Consider the following 16,382-nt stretch of genomic DNA (forward strand, 5'->3'; position numbering starts at 1 on the left):
GAGCACGCCGTACACCCTCACCACCGCTAGTGCCCGCCCACTACTACATCTATTCCTCCAATCAGCTTTCAGGTGTCCGCCCTTCTCTCCCCGCCCATCACATTGCATCTACTACTGCTTCCCCAGTCCACATGTAAGGGGCGGGTGCACCGTCCACTGCCTTCTGACCAATCGCAACGTACCGACACCCCTTTTTTACCCGCCTACTTTCAGTGTAGCCAATCCGATGGCTGACATGAGAGTGTTCCGTCTGAGGAGAACGGTTCTTGATTGACCAATAGGAAAACAGACACGGGTGCACAGGGGGTTACACGTGATGGGTTGCACGTGTTTGCATGTAAGTGTTCTCTGTAGGGAGAGACGTCCGGGGACGCGGTGAGAGACGGCTGCAGACTGCGGTTGGGAGGCTTCAGGGGCCAAACAGACGATTTCATTGCTCTTTATTGGAAGGTGGTCTTGTAAAGAGACAGTCAGTGAGCGGAGCAGAGACAGCACCCCGAGCACTGACCGACAGAACGACGAGCTCTGCGGACGGGGCGCAGCGGAGGTGAGTGCGCGGCGGGGACGACCCCCGCCCCTGTAGAGTGCCGGAAATGGAATGATTGGGGGGGTTTATTGAAAATTCCCTTTAATAAATTTATAAATATTCTATTTTTGGTTTTGTCACCTTGTGGGATTTCAATACGTAAACGCTGCGGCGATCGTTTAATATGTTTCCACCTTGGCCATGTCATATACGTGTATCCCTGCTGACTGGTTCCGGGGGGGGGGGAGGGGGGGCATGGTGCGTATATAAGTGTATCCTTGCTGACTGGTTCCGGGGGGGCATATATAAGTATATTCTTGCTGACTGGTTCCGGGGGGGGGGGGATATATAAGTATATTCTTGCTGACTGGTTCTGGGGTGGGTATGGTGCGTATATAAGTATATTCTTGCTGACTGGTTCCGGGGGGGCATATATAAGTATATTCTTGCTGACTGGTTCCGGGGGGGCATATATAAGTATATTCTTGCTGACTGGTTCCGGGGGGGCATGGTGCGTATACGTATATCCTTGCTGACTGGTTCTGGGTGGGCATGGTGCGTATACGTATATCCTTGCTGACTGGTTCTGGGTGGGCATGGTGCGTATATGTATATCCTTGCTGACTGGTTCTGGGTGGGCATGGTGCGTATACGTATATCCTTGCTGACTGGTTCTGGGTGGGCATGGTGCGTATACGTATATCCTTGCTGACTGGTTCTGGGGTGGGCATGGTGCGTATACGTATATTCTTGCTGACTGGTTCCGGGTGGGCATGGTGCGTATACGTATATTCTTGCTGACTGGTTCCACAAATGGCATGATGCGTATATGTGTATTTTTGCTGACTGGTTTTGGGGGGGCATGGTGCGTATATCCTTGCTGACGGTTCCGGGTGACATTGTGCTGCACATTATCTATGAGGCCTGTGATTGGCTGCAGCAGTCCCTTGATAGACATAAGGGGTGCTGCAGAGTCGTATATCCTTTCTGACTGGTTCCGGGTGGGCATCGTGCGTATACATATATCTTTACTGACTGCTTCTGGGGGTCAGGGGTGCCATTGTGCGTATACGTATATCCTTCCTGACTGGTCCCTGGGGACATTGTGCTTCACGTTATCTGTGAGGCCTGTGATTGGCTGCAGCGCTTCCCTGACTGACCTAAAGAGTGCTGGAGAGTCGTATATCCTTGCTGACTGGTTCCGGGTGGGCATGGTGTGTATACGTATATCCTTGCTGACTGGTTCCGGGTGGGCATGGTGCGTATACGTATATCCTTGCTGACTGGTTCCGGGTGGGCATGGTGCGTATACGTATATCCTTGCTGACTGGTTCTGGGTGGGCATGGTGCGTATACGTATATCCTTGCTGACTGGTTCCGGGTGGGCATGGTGCGTATACGTATATCCTTGCTGACTGGTTCCGGGTGGACATGGTGCGTATACGTATATCCTTGCTGACTGGTTCCGGGTGGACATGGTGCGTATACGTATATCCTTGCTGACTGGTTCCGGGTGGGCATGGTGCGTATACGTATATCCTTGCTGACTGGTTCCGGGTGGGCATGGTGCGTATACGTATATCCTTGCTGACTGGTTCCGGGTGGACATGGTGCGTATACGTATATCCTTGCTGACTGGTTCCGGGTGGGCATGGTGCGTATACGTATATCCTTGCTGACTGGTTCCGGGTGGACATGGTGCGTATACGTATATCCTTGCTGACTGGTTCCGGGTGGGCATGGTGCGTATACGTATATCCTTGCTGACTGGTTCTGGGTGGACATTATGCTGCACCTTATCTGCAAGGTCTGTGATTGGCTGCAGCGGTCCCATTGCTGACATGAGGAGCACTGGAGAGTGAAACAGCGTTTGAGGGGAATATATGTAATATATAATCCGTACCTCGCTGTTGGTGGTATTTTTTTTCCAATCCCAGAAAGCCCCTTTAAGGACCTGTTCATACTTAGTAGTATCCACTAGGAAGTTGTGGCAACAGATCCCTTTATTGTGCCGCAAACTGTTCAGCAGGAATTGGCCGTGGGTGGTTAGCGGTTAAAACTGAAAAAAGCCCCTTCACTGCAGACTTGCCTAAACCGCCGATGCTGTCCTGGTTCCCCATAGCAACCAATCATTTTAATTTTGCCACAACTACTACTGTTCCTACAGTCTCTTAAAGGGCAACTTTCTTTCACGAAGAGCACCTCCCTTGTCAGCTGGTTGTGTGCGGTATTGCAGCTCTGACCTATCCTCTTCACTTTCATGCTCCGCAGTACCAAACACCGCTTTGTGTGACTTTGATTTTGGAATCAGGAAGCTATTTTATATGGTTTCCCTTAGCTACCAATCAACAGCCAGCTCTCATTTTTCTGAGGTAGGTTTGCAAATCAAAGCAGCAACCTGATTGGTAGCTATGGGCAACACTGCACTGGAGACCAACACAAGGCCTCAGTGCGGCAATAATAGAAACCGCAGTCACAAACTTGATTGACATCGTGGAATGTTCCCTGGAGGGCAATAATCACTATACTGTAATCTTCTGTTTCTTAAAGTATCACTCCGCCACATACCATTTGGCTAAAAGAGTTAAATAGTGATTAGAAAAGCTAGAGGGGCACAAAATTGACAGGAAGTTGCTTAGCAACAGCGTAAACGGCCTGTGGGTGACTACCTCAGATCTCCATGCTCACTTTGAGGCTTGGTGGAGTTCCCTTCTAAGTTCCCAAGTGTGCCCATGAGAGCACAATGGAGGGTTACATCATCAGGCTCCCGCTCTATTGACACCTGGTTAATTATGAACAAATGTCCTGACTCTTTTATGAGGCAGACATTGGAAGATATGGTTGCCGGTGGCTAACGTGTGATGGGACGCATGTGTGTTCCAACAGGCGCAACTTCCGTCCCGATCAATGATTATATCAGATCCAATCCCAAATTCTAGTACGGTATTTATTTTAGCCATTTCTTTGAGGGGACTGCTGCAGCCAAATATATATTTATTATTATCATTATTATTATTTTATAATTTTTCCCCCTTTGGCAACTTTCTTAAAGGGGTTGGCCATTTCATGGCACAACAGAATAGAACAACTCCTTGCTTTCAGGGCCACCTACTGATCCCGAGATTGGGGGCTATGAAATGCCACTTTAAAATGGAATCGTGGCCATTTATTGGCTGTGGGACTGTCAGAAATACTGGAGCGGTTATATACAGCAGTCCCATAGACAAAGGATAGAGCTCACGTACGCGGCGTTGCCCCCACCTGACCATTACTCCTATGCAATGGGCCTTACAGACCACCATTTTCTAGTTGGGACCGCCTCGTACACAATGAATGAGGATGCGAACCTTGCACACATGCACCACTTCTGATCTATTACAAAGAATCGTTTCTAAGCTGTGTGTTTTTTGTTTTTTTTTTGTTTTCTCGTTGGGACGTCTTTTAAAGAGGCTGCCCACTCAGACCAGCTACTGTCCATATGGCTCCCTAGCCCTCGATATGTCGGGGTCCTGCGCTCAGGACTGCCCCCTATGGTTCTGCAGTTCCCGGTACAACACTATATAATGTGGGGGACTGTGCAGAGTAAGGAGCTTAGGCTTTGAGCTTGTGTATTGTAGGTGGAGTCCCCTTTTATGATCTTGTCTACGTTGTTGCTATGATGATGGGACATGCTCAGGGCACAGCATGTGCCAGTGTGCTAATCTGCCTGTTCGCCGCCGCGCACATGTCAGTGCAGACCGAGGCCGGCTGGTGGCACAATCTCTGCATGTGTCCCGTGCTCCACCGTCAGCTGATTGGAGTAGGATTTCCAGCCTGTAATGCGTCTTCCCACAGCGCCCCCTCCTGTCGGGATCTGGTCACGGACCCTCCACCCCTCTCACTTTCCTCTCTTGTAATGCGATCGCTGTTGCATAACGCCGACACGTGTCGACGCGCCGTACATCGCTTGGATGCGGTGTCATGATGGATCGCCTCGCCTTGGCAGCTGGAGTCACACATGTCCCAGCGGCGAGCCATGCCCTTTGCTTCACAAGTTGCGAAATGAGTCAACAATTTTTTTTTTTTATTTTTTTTTTTTCAACGGGACTAATGACGAGGGAATTGAAGATTACATAAACTGATCTGAGCTGTAGAACATAAGGCGGAGAGCCTTAAAGGGCAACTCTATATTGTCTTTCTGCCTGTTGAGATAGCTTAATGTCAAATGGCTGGGGACAGATTCCGGCACCCCATACGATTAGTTCAAAAACACGTGTGTATCGGTCATGTCCCTCCCTGTCTTAGGGGGAGAGCTTGCGGTATAATTTATGATCGAGATCTGATGACTGAATAGAGTGGGTATGGAAGATGGTGTGAGGGGGCGGCGTATGGAGCGTGCACGCGTATGGAAGATGGTGTGAGGGAGCGGCGTATGGAGCGTGCACGCGTATGGAAGATGGTCCGAGGGAGCGGCGTATGGAGCGTGCACGCATATGGAAGATGGTCCGAGGGAGCGGCTTATGGAAGATGGTGTGAGGGAGCGGCGTATGGAGCGTGCACGCATATGGAAGATGGTCTGAGGGAGCGGCGTATGGAGCGTGCACGCGTATGGAAGATGGTCTGAGGGAGCGGCGTATGGAAGATGGTCAGAGGGAGCGGCGTATGGAGCGTGCACGCATATGGAAGATGGTCCGAGGGAGCGGCTGATGGAAGATGGTCTGAGGGAGCGGCGTATGGAGCGTGCACGCGTATGGAAGATGGTCTGAGGGAGCGGCATATGGAGCGTGCATGCGTATGGAAGATGGTCTGAGGGAGCGGCGTATGGAGCGTGCACGCGTATGGAAGATGGTCCGAGGGAGCGGCGTATGGAGCGTGCACGCATATGGAAGATGGTCCGAGGGAGCGGCGTATGGAGTGTGCACGCATATGGAAGATGGTCCGAGGGAGCGGCTTATGGAAGATGGTGTGAGGGAGCGGCGTATGGAGCGTGCACGCGTATGGAAGATGGTGTGAGGGAGCGGGGTATGGAGCGTGCACGCGTATGGAAGATGGTGTGAGGGAGCAGGGTATGGAGCGTGCACGCGTATGGAAGATGGTCTGAGGGAGCAGGGTATGGAGCGTGCACGCGTATGGAAGATGGTCTGAGGGAGCGGCGTATGGAGCGTGCACGCGTATGGAAGATGGTGTGAGGGAGCGGGGTATGGAGCGTGCACGCATATGGAAGATGGTGTGAGGGAGCGGGGTATGGAGCGTATGGAAGATGGTCTGAGGGAGCGGCGTATGGAAGATGGTCTGAGGGAGCGGCGTATGGAGCGTGCACGCGTATGGAAGATGGTGTGAGGGAGCGGGGTATGGAGCGTGCACGCGTATGGAAGATGGTCTGAGGGAGCGGCGTATGGAGCGTGCACGCGTATGGAAGATGGTGTGAGGGAGCGGCGTATGGAGCGTGCACGCGTATGGAAGATGGTGTGAGGGAGCGGGGTATGGAGCGTATGGAAGATGGTCTGAGGGAGCGGCGTATGGAAGATGGTCTGAGGGAGCGGCGTATGGAGCGTGCACGCGTATGGAAGATGGTGTGAGGGAGCGGGGTATGGAGCGTGCACGCGTATGGAAGATGGTCTGAGGGAGCGGCGTATGGAGCGTGCACGCGTATGGAAGATACATTCCATGTATCGTATATGGAAGGTGGTCTGAGAGAGTGGCCAGTTGAGTAGACTACGTATAGAAGACAGTCTGAGGCAGCAGTATATTGAGTGTGCATGTGTTTGGAGTACGGTCTTAGAGCAGCCGGCGGCACTGAATGTACATGTGTTGAGCAGATGGTCTGAGAGAGTAGTCAGCTGAACCGAGCGTGTATGTGTATGGTTGGTCGGGGTAAAATCTGTCATTCATTTCCCCTTCACCTCTGTTGAGACCTGAGAGTCTTCTCCTTTTGCCCTCAGACCTCTGATTCCTCGATGGAAGACACAGCATCCTCCGACTTCTTGTCGTCCTGCGACTCCTTGTGCTCTGCTAGTAATTCCACTACCACCGACCCGGACGGGCACAAGTATGTGGACTTCGACGTGTTCCTCACAGACTCCATGGAGGAAAGCAGCAACAAAACGGAAGAGGATTTTGAAACTTCACACATGATCCCAAACTCCCGCCTGACGAGCGCAGACCACCCGGTCCTAATCCGCCTGGAGAGCGAGTATCAAGCCAGAAGGTCCTTCTGGCTCCGACGTTCAGGGCAGCACCTCCTGTACCCGGGAGAAGTGGAAGGGAGGAGAAGTTCTTGTAACGATCAAAGCAGCCTCATCAACGAGGAGTCAGCCCTGCAGAAACCGGACAAGCAACGGAAACGCCTAGTCTTAAAAGAGGAGGAAAAGTTGGAAGCCCCTCAAGGACTCAAGAGGCAACGAAAACCGGAGACAGAACTGACCTCAAGCTGGTGGAGGGACAAGGAGTCCAGTTTACAAGTGACCGAAGGAGACCGGATCTTCGCCCAGAAGGTAATGCCCACGTTTTGTCCTGTCTCAGACAGAATTCCCGCTAAGATGGACACCAGTAATAATGCCGCCACCTGGTGTATACAAATCTATAACACACTGACACTTGGGGTACAAACTATTTTTTATTTATTTTTTTTTCTCGTTTCTTTTTCAGTGCCGTGAACTTCAAGGTTTTATAAAGCCGCTGACGAATCTTCTTAATGGACTGAAGCGAGGGAGATATGAAAGAGGTGAGTAATCCTAAAATCTGTAATGCAGTATTATAGTAGTTATAATCTTGTACATAGGATGCAATATTATAGTAGTAATATTCTTGTACATAGGAGCAATATTATATTAGTTATATTCTTGTACATAGGGGGCAGTATTATAGTAGTTATATTCTTGTTCATAGGGACAGTATTATATTAGTTATATTCTTGTACATAGGGAGCAGTATTATAGTAGTTATATTCTTTTACAAAGGGGCAGTATTATAGTAGTTATATTCTTGTACATAGGAGCAGTATTATAGTAGTTATATTCTTGTACATAGGATGCAATATTATAGTAGTTATATTCTTGTACATAGGAGCAGTATTATATTATATAGGGGCAGTATTATAGTAGTTATATTCTTGTACATAGGGGCAGTATTATAGTAGTTATATTCTTGTACATAGGATGCAATATTATAGTAGTAATATTCTTGTACATAGGAGCAGTATTATATTATATAGGGGCAGTATTATAGTAGTTATATTCTTGTACATAGGGGTAGTATTATAGTAGTTATATTCTCGTACATATTCTCGTACATAGGGAGCAGTATTATAGTAGTTATATTCTTGTACATAGGGGCAGTATTATAGTAGTTATATTCTTGTACATAGGGGGCAGTATTATAGTAGTTATATTCTTGTACATAGGGAGCAGTATTATAGTAGTTATATTCTTGTACATAGGGAGCAGTATTATAGTAGTTATATTCTTGTACATAGGGGCAGTATTATAGTAGTTATATTCTTGTACACAGGGGCAGTATTCTAGTAGTTATATTCTTGTACATAGGAGCAGTATTATTATTATTAATTATTATTATTATTATTAGATATATTCTTGTACATAGGGGCAGTATTATAGTAGTTATATTCTTGTACATAGGGTGCAGTATTATAGTAGTTATATTCTAGTACATAGGGGCAGTATTATAGTAGTTATATTCTTGTACATAGGAGCAGTATTATAGTAGCTATATTCATGTACATAGGGGGCAGTATTATAGTAGGTATATTCTTGTACATAGGGAGCAGCATTATAGTAGTTATATTCTTGTACATAGGGAGCAGTATTATAGTAGTAGTATTCTTGTACATAGGGGGCAGTATTATAGTAGTAATATTCTTGTACATAGGGGGCAGTATTATAGTAGTTATATTCTTGTACATAGGGGCAGTATTATAGTAGTTATATTCTTGTACATAGGAGCAGTATTATAGTAGTTATATTGTTGTACATAGGAGCAGTATTATAGTAGTTATATTCTTGTACATAGGGGCAGTATTATAGTAGTTATATTCTTGTACATAGAGGTGGTACTTGTATACCCCTAGTATGTCATATAGGAGCTTTACTGTGCCATTTATGCTTGTACTGATGAGTAGTTTCCCTGTAAGTATGTACACCCCCCCCCTCCCGCACAGGCGCTGAGTTGCAGGATTAGTGAGGTGGCGTGTGGGGCTGTTTTTGGCTGATAACTCCTGTACTTTGCCTGTAAGTAGATTACATAATAGGCAGGAGATTTATAATTATATTATATTATAATAATAATATATTAATATATATTAATAGTCATATTCTGCACATGACGCTGCTGGACGCGGTGTGTGGCCGTATTTATGCCTGCATGCTAGTGACATCCCTTGAGAAATATACACTGGGTGCACTTTCCTTTGAAATATTCCCATTTCACTCCTTTCTGGGCTTCTTATGACACCGTTGTAGAAATATCACTAGGTCGCGTTTCTCGTCTGGGATTCTTTGCCCCGGGGACGCCCCGCCGTGCAGTGATTTACCTGATTGAACCTCTCATCGATCGGAGCGCTGCTCCGGGGGTTGTCTGCGATGACTCAGCCCAGGTCACATCAAAGAAAACTGAGAGGCAGGAGTGAGGGATCGCCCAAGGAAGGAACGTGCAGAGTTACATAAAGGCCTGATAGGGGAATGAGGCCACAGCAGCACAGAGCGCTTCAGGAGAGGTGTGTGCTGATCTCATGGGGGTAGGGAAAAGTGAGGACAGATAGTGGTGGCAGTGTCATGATTACAGCCCCCTGGTGAGGTAGATTACTGGGGTCCCCTGTGTTGAGGACATTACTGCCTCCCTCGAGCCTCGGCTTCAATACTTGACCCATTTCTCGCTCACGTCTTATCTTGACTGAGTTGGAGGTGGATGAAGGTCACAGTGTTCTGAGTGATGTCTCCCAGGAGGAGCCGGGCGATGGCGGAGACAACCTGCGTCTATCAATGTAATATGAAAGGAGCACTCTGGGCAAACTGGGGCTCCAGGGTTGTGCACGACACGGGGGCCCGTCTGTCTCTTTGATGTTCTCTTTAATTCCCCCAGGACAGTCAGCCTGGGCATACCGGGAGTTTAACGCAGTGTCCCCTGTGCCAGTACCCTCCGGGCGCTCAGTTGTGCCGCCTCGGCGCTAATGGGGCGTGGCGCGGTGATGGCAGAGGATTGAGCTGTCGTCTTCTGTGGCCCCGGTGTCGGATCTGCTCATAAATCCGCTCTGCTTTCTTTCCACAGGATTAAGCAGTTTCCAGCAGAGCGTCGCCATGGATCGGATACAGAGGATCGTGGGCGTTCTCCAGAAACCGGAGATGGGGTGAGTAGTAGTCATGTCTCATCAGTGTTAAGTTAGCGGATGTCATCTCTACACTGTATACATCCCACCTCCTCCTCCCCTCTACACTGTATACATCCCACCTCCTCCTCCCCTCTACACTGTATACATACCACCTCCTCCTCCCCTCTACACTGTATACATCCCACCTCCTCCTCCCCTCTACACTGTATACATCCCACCTCCTCCTCCCCTCTACACTGTATACATCCCACCTCCTCCTCCCCTCTACACTGTATACATCCCACCTCCTCCTCCCCTCTACACTGTATACATCCCACCTCCTCCTCCCCTCTACACTGTATACATCCCACCTCCTCCTCCCCTCTACACTGTATACATCCCCCCTCCTCCTCCCCTCTACACTGTATACATCCCCCCCCTTCTCCTCCCCTCTACACTGTATACACCCCCCCCCTTCTCCTCCCCTCTACACTGTATACATCCCCCCCTTCTCCTCCCCTCTACACTGTATACATCCCACCCTTCTCCTCCCCTCTACACTGTATACATCCCACCTCCTCCTCCCCTCTAACTGTATACATCCCCCTCCTCCTCCCCTCTACACTGTATACATCCCCCCCCCCCTCCTCCTCCCCTCCACTCTGTATACATCCCCCCCCCCTCCTCCTCCCCTCCACTCTGTATACATCCCACCTACCCTTCACCCCTACACTATATACATCCCACCTCCTCCCCTCTACACTGTATACATCCCACCTCCTCCTTCCCTCTACACTGTATACATCCCACCTCCTCCTCCCCTCTACACTGTATACATCCCACCTCCTCCTCCCCTCTACACTGTATACATCCCACCTCCTCCTCCCCTCTACACTGTATACATCCCCCCCCCCTTCTCCTCCCCTCTACACTGTATACATCCCCACCTCCTCCTCCCCTCTACACTGTATACATCCCCCCCCTCCTCCTCCCCTCCACTCTGTATACATCCCACCTACCCTTCACCCCTACACTATATACATCCCACCTCCTCCTCCCCTCTACACTGTATACATCCCACCTCCTCCTCCCCTCTACACTGTATACATCCCACCTCCTCCTCCCCTCTACACTGTATACATCCCACCTCCTCCTCCCCTCTACACTGTATACATCCCACCTCCTCCTCCCCTCTACACTGTATACATCCCCCCTCCTCCTCCCCTCTACACTGTATACATCCCCACCTCCTCCTCCCCTCTACACTGTATACATCCCCCCCCCTCCTCCTCCCCTCTACACTGTATACATCCCCCCCCCTCCTCCTCCCCTCCACTCTGTATACATCCCACCTACCCTTCACCCCTACACTATATACATCCCACCTCCTCCTCCCCTCTACACTGTATACATCCCACCTCCTCCTCCCCTCTACACTGTATACATCCCACCTCCTCCTTCCCTCTACACTGTATAAATCCCACCTCCTCCTTCCCTCTACACTGTATACATCCCCCTCCTCCTCCCCTCTACACTGTATACATCCCCTCCACTCTGTATACATCCCACCTACCCTTCACCCCTACACTATATATACATCCCACCTCCTCCTCCCCTTTACACTGTATACATCCCACCTCCCCTCTACACCGTATACATCACACTTTCCCTCACCCCCTATGCTATATACATCCCCCCCCTCCTCACCCCTATGCTATATACTCCCACCTCTACTATATGCATTCCACTTCCTCCTCACCTCTTCGCTATATATATCCCACCACTACTGTATACATCCCACCTACTCCTCACCCTTACATAATATATACCCCCAGCTGCTCCTCCCCCCTCTACACTATATATGGTACATCCTACCTCCTCCTGACCCCTACACTATATACAGCTCACCCACTCCTCCCCTCTACACTATATAAATCCCACCTACTCCTCATTATATCCTCCTCACCTCTACACTTTAGACATCCCTCCTGCTCCCTTTCATGTTCCCATCCCTAACTCTTCACATAGCCCTTCCTGACTGGCCTCTTCCATGTTGTTTCCATCCAGTGAGCGGTACCTGGGCACTCTTCTGCAGGTGGAGATGATGTTGAAGGTTTGGTTTCCCGATGTTACCAGCTCCCAATCCTCCTTTTCATCGTCGTCTTCGGACTATGATATGGAAGAACCCCGATACAAAATGGCCAAGGTAATGAACGTTCTTACCACCTTCTGCTCCTCTTCCCTGATCGCGGTCATTAATGGTTTCCGTCTCCCTTCTGCAGCCACCAGACGTCACCTCTACAGAGAAGAGGAGCAGTGTCCTGAGGTCCGGCAGAGCGTCTGTGACTAGTCCCCCTGACCATCCTGCCCAGGCCCCGCTGCACCCCGACTGCGCCTGTTGTAGGGAAAGGGCTCAGGTGTTGGCTCAGTGGCCCAATATGAACATGACGTGGATGCACACCGCTCCCATCTGTAATCCTCCGCTCAGCCAGGTCGACTTGCATCATCTAAACCGGGCCCTGGGCCAGGACTTGTTCGGACCCAACGCTCCTAGTTGTGGAGTCATCTTCTTCGTCCAGAACAGTCAGCCATCGTCACCAGTTCATCCAATCCCGGTAGCTGAGGTAGAAAAATCCATCTCTCCTTTTACCGATATCCAAGAGAACCCGACAGAGCTAGCCCTCCGCTGCCAAAGTGCTCCGGCCCTTGCCCAGCATGCCGGCACGCAAAGTCTGGACGCTTCCAAGCTCCATTCTCATTCCCTCCCCCTACTTCCTGCTCCTAGACCTGATGGCGAGAATACTTAGGCCCCACGGGGATCTACAAAACGCTCTTCGCCAATGTGATCCAAACCACCTGGTCTTGGGTCTGACGAATGACCCCCGCCACCATTACTACCACGCTTCAGGATGGAGGGGGAGTCGGATGTGTTGTGTTTTTGTTTCTTATTTTAATTTTCGAGGAACGTGCTCCATCAAGATGGAGACCTGGATCCAAAGACGGAGGAAAAGGCGTATGTTAGACAAATAGCAATATTTCAACACCCTCATGTGGGGGTCCAGAACGTTCTCAAAATGTGGGACACACCACCCTCCTTTCTATAGGAATATTACAAAAATGGGGGTCTCCTACATCTCCCCCCAATGTGAAAGGTGCATGTTCAAAACGTTAGACTCTCTGATCCTCTATGGCAGTGGGCAGTCACAAACCTGGCAAGTGTTTGGGTTTCTTTCGGTGCGTTGCCATCTTGACCCTGATTTGACTGCTCCAGAATTCTGTTTCTTCAGGGCCAAGCTCTTGTGCATGTGCTGTGGGATTTTGGGTTTTGCATGTGCGCAAAACTCTTAATTGAGCACAGCTGAGAGACCACTTTGTGTGCGCCCTCATAAATTTGCTCGCTGCGTGCCCCTTCCTGGACTTGCACGCCGCGTACGGCCTGAATTTGTGCATCCTCATGAATTTGCCTGCCGTGTGTCCCCTGCTGAATTTGCATGCCGCGTGCGCCCTTCTAAATTTGTGCACCCTCCTGAAATTGTGCGCCCTTATGGATTTGCCAGCCACATGCCCTTTGCTGAATTTGCGCACCGCGTATGACCTGAATGTGGGTGCCCTCCTGAATGTGCGAACCGCCTGCGCCATCTTGAATTTAGCGCAATGCCTGCACCCTCTTGACTTTATACAGTACACTCTACTTTGATGTCATTGGCAAGGTACTGTTCTTGGCCTACATCCTTTTGCTTTTCGGGCAATAATGCGCATGCGCCATCTTAAATGTACGTCGTGCTCCCTGTCCCTTGACATCATCGGCAAGGTACTGAGCTTGGTTCACGTTCTTTTCGACAGCCATCTATAAAGTGACATTGACAAAAGCCAGGAGATTACAGCGCATGCGTCTATGGCGCATGCACAATATTTCCGCATGAATTCTGGAGCAGTCGGGTGAAAGTGGGCACTTAATGGACTTGGGACACCTAGATAGGACATGAGATACTTACTTTAATATTGCCTATGATGTATGCCCCTCAGGAATAATTTTTGTGCACAAATTTGACCAAAAAAAGCAAAAATAATTCTTATTTCTGAGCCTGTGAAAAGGAATCTGATTACTACTGTGTCCTGAGACGGGTCATGGCACGACGTGACGGCACAGTGCCAACCCCAGTGTGACTGAATATTATCCCCTGCACCTATTCATTGACATGTCATGAAAATGCAGCTGGCGTGATTGCACATGTATTTATTATTCGGTGGGGGGCGAGTACCTCTATGCACTAAGACGGTCTATGCAGATTTACAGCCCGATTTAATATCGCCTTCTCCTGGATGCCGAAGCTTTGCAAAATTGATTTTAGGATGGCCACAGCAGCACAGAGTATTTCAGGAGAGGAGTGCAATGGTCCTGAGAGGAGGGGATCATGGAGAGATGGGAGCAGCCGGAATTCACAGCAGCACAGAGTGTTTTGGGGGAAGAATTCCAGCGATTTCTCCACTTGGACAAAGATCGAGCTGTTTTCATTTTTGTTTTAATTTTTTTTATTTTATTATTTTGTAACATTAAACTAAGTTTTGTATGTAAATTTATGCGCAGTCACGTGTCTTATTTATACTGAGGGCAATAGTTTTGTTTTTTTTTTTTCTTTCCTGCGCTGACACATTGTACCAAACTGTCAGTGGTTGTAGGTGTGCAGCTGCGGGACGTGAGGCACAATGTTATTACTCGCTCGCAGCAAGTAGAGGCCTTACAAAAAAGGTTTCTATTGATAACATACAGAACGTCTCCATCCTGTGCCAAGTCCGGACCATCGTATGGCGGATTATGGGACTATCCTGCATCTCAGACTCCGGAGGTTACTTTGCTTGTAAACAGGGCGCCGGCTTTCTGCAGTGCAGCTTGGCACAGCCGCCTCCTCACGTGCTGGGAGCCAGAACATAAGGTAATGACTGCGGGTGGAACTGAGGCGTGGTGACCATGCCCTGCGGTTTTACCTTCCTGTGCCATGTGAGCTGAGAAGAACAGTCATCGCCCCAGGGCTTCCCATTAAAGAGGTGATAACAATGGAAGTGGCAGACGCTCCTCGACACCTTTCTGGTGTTGCTGCAACTCTGTTTTAGAAATATCTACAAAAGGAAATAAGTAAATGCAGTTTTCACTAGTTGCTGTTCCCACATCCCACCAGCAGATGTCACTGTTTACAATAGGAATCCACACTAAATCTCTGCATATAGACTAATGGAAACAGTGACCTCTACTGGACAGAAGGTGAAATTGCATTAAAATTTAATTAGGAAAAACCTCTCCTCCGAATTCCTTCAGACTTCCTTCCATGTGACCCAGATGTTCTCTTTGGAAGTGTCTCCTTCTACACTTAAGAATATTTTGCTTTATAGATCTGAACACTGACACAGTCCAATTCCATAACTGCTCAATCGCTGCCTGTATTGTAGGCGTCATGTTAAATAAATGGGCAGAATGCTCCCTCCTTGTTTGTGTTCTTCCCCCTCTCTCTTCCCCCCCCCCCCTTCACCCCGTTCAATAGTCTGTGCTCATCCCCAGCAGTATAATCTCTGCACTCTTACGGCTACCTCTGTACATTAGTATCTGTGCTCTTCTGCCTCCTCTCCCCTGTACAACACTGTGCACTTCCACCTTTCCCCTGTACAACTGTGTCTGCGCTCTTACCTCTCACCCCCTGTACAATGGTGTCTGCGCTCTTACCTCCCCCCCCCCCCTCCGGTGCAACTGTCTGCGCTCTTGCCTCTCCTGCAGTATAATACTGTGTGTGCTCTCCCCACTGTACAATGGTGTGTGTGCTGTTACCTCTCCCCCTATACAATGGTGTCTGCGCTCTCACCTCCCCCCCCTCCCCCCCTGTACAATGGTGTCTGTGCTCTTACCTCATTTGTAATGTACATTATACATTATTTTTATATAGAACACATAAATATTAGTAGATGTTGGGTAACAAGATGCTCTGGTTGTAAAGAAACTGTCAGTCACACAGGATAGGATTAGATATTTAAAAGGGATATTCCCATCTCTAAGATCCTATCCCAATCAATATACAGTATAGTAGGTATAATAGCAAATATCACTACTTAGAAATGTAGTATAGTTCTCCTGATTTCACCTTCTCTTACCTCATGTGCAGACACGACCTTAGATCTCCATGGTTACAACCACAAACAATGAACCGTGATTGTGTTTGTAACCATGGATACCTAAGGTCGTGCCTGCCCGTGAGGTAAGCAACATAGTGAATCAGGAAAATTATACTACAGTCATGGCCAAAAGTTTTGAGAATGCTAAAAATATTAATTTTTACAAAGTCTACTGCTTAAGTTCTTCTAATGGCAATTTGCATATACTTCAGAATGTTATAAAGAGTGATCAGCTTAACAGCAATTACTTGCAAAGTCAATATTGGCTAAGAAAATGAACTTTAACCCCCAAAACACATTTCAACATCATTGCATTCCTGCCTTAAAAGGAGCAGCTAACATTGTTTTAGTGATTGATCGCCAGCCTTGTCCTCATCAACACCCACACCTGTGTTA

At 48.7% G+C, this 16,382-nt stretch overlaps 1 protein-coding gene across 1 annotated transcript; it reads left to right on the plus strand.

Moving 5' to 3' along the window:
• Positions 1 to 319: 319 nt before the first annotated feature.
• On the plus strand, positions 320 to 14,404 carry CIART (circadian associated repressor of transcription). The gene is made up of 6 exons (XM_075330865.1): positions 320 to 547; positions 6,448 to 6,999; positions 7,154 to 7,229; positions 9,788 to 9,866; positions 11,895 to 12,033; positions 12,110 to 14,404. Exons 2-6 carry the CDS (start codon positions 6,463 to 6,465, stop codon positions 12,632 to 12,634), a joined length of 1,356 nt encoding a protein of 451 aa, XP_075186980.1. The 5' UTR covers positions 320 to 547; positions 6,448 to 6,462; the 3' UTR covers positions 12,635 to 14,404.
• The last annotated feature ends 1,978 nt before the right edge of the window (positions 14,405 to 16,382 follow it).

Source organism: Anomaloglossus baeobatrachus, chromosome 12 (genome assembly GCF_048569485.1).
Source record: "Anomaloglossus baeobatrachus isolate aAnoBae1 chromosome 12, aAnoBae1.hap1, whole genome shotgun sequence".
Taxonomy (NCBI): Eukaryota; Metazoa; Chordata; class Amphibia; order Anura; family Aromobatidae; genus Anomaloglossus; species Anomaloglossus baeobatrachus.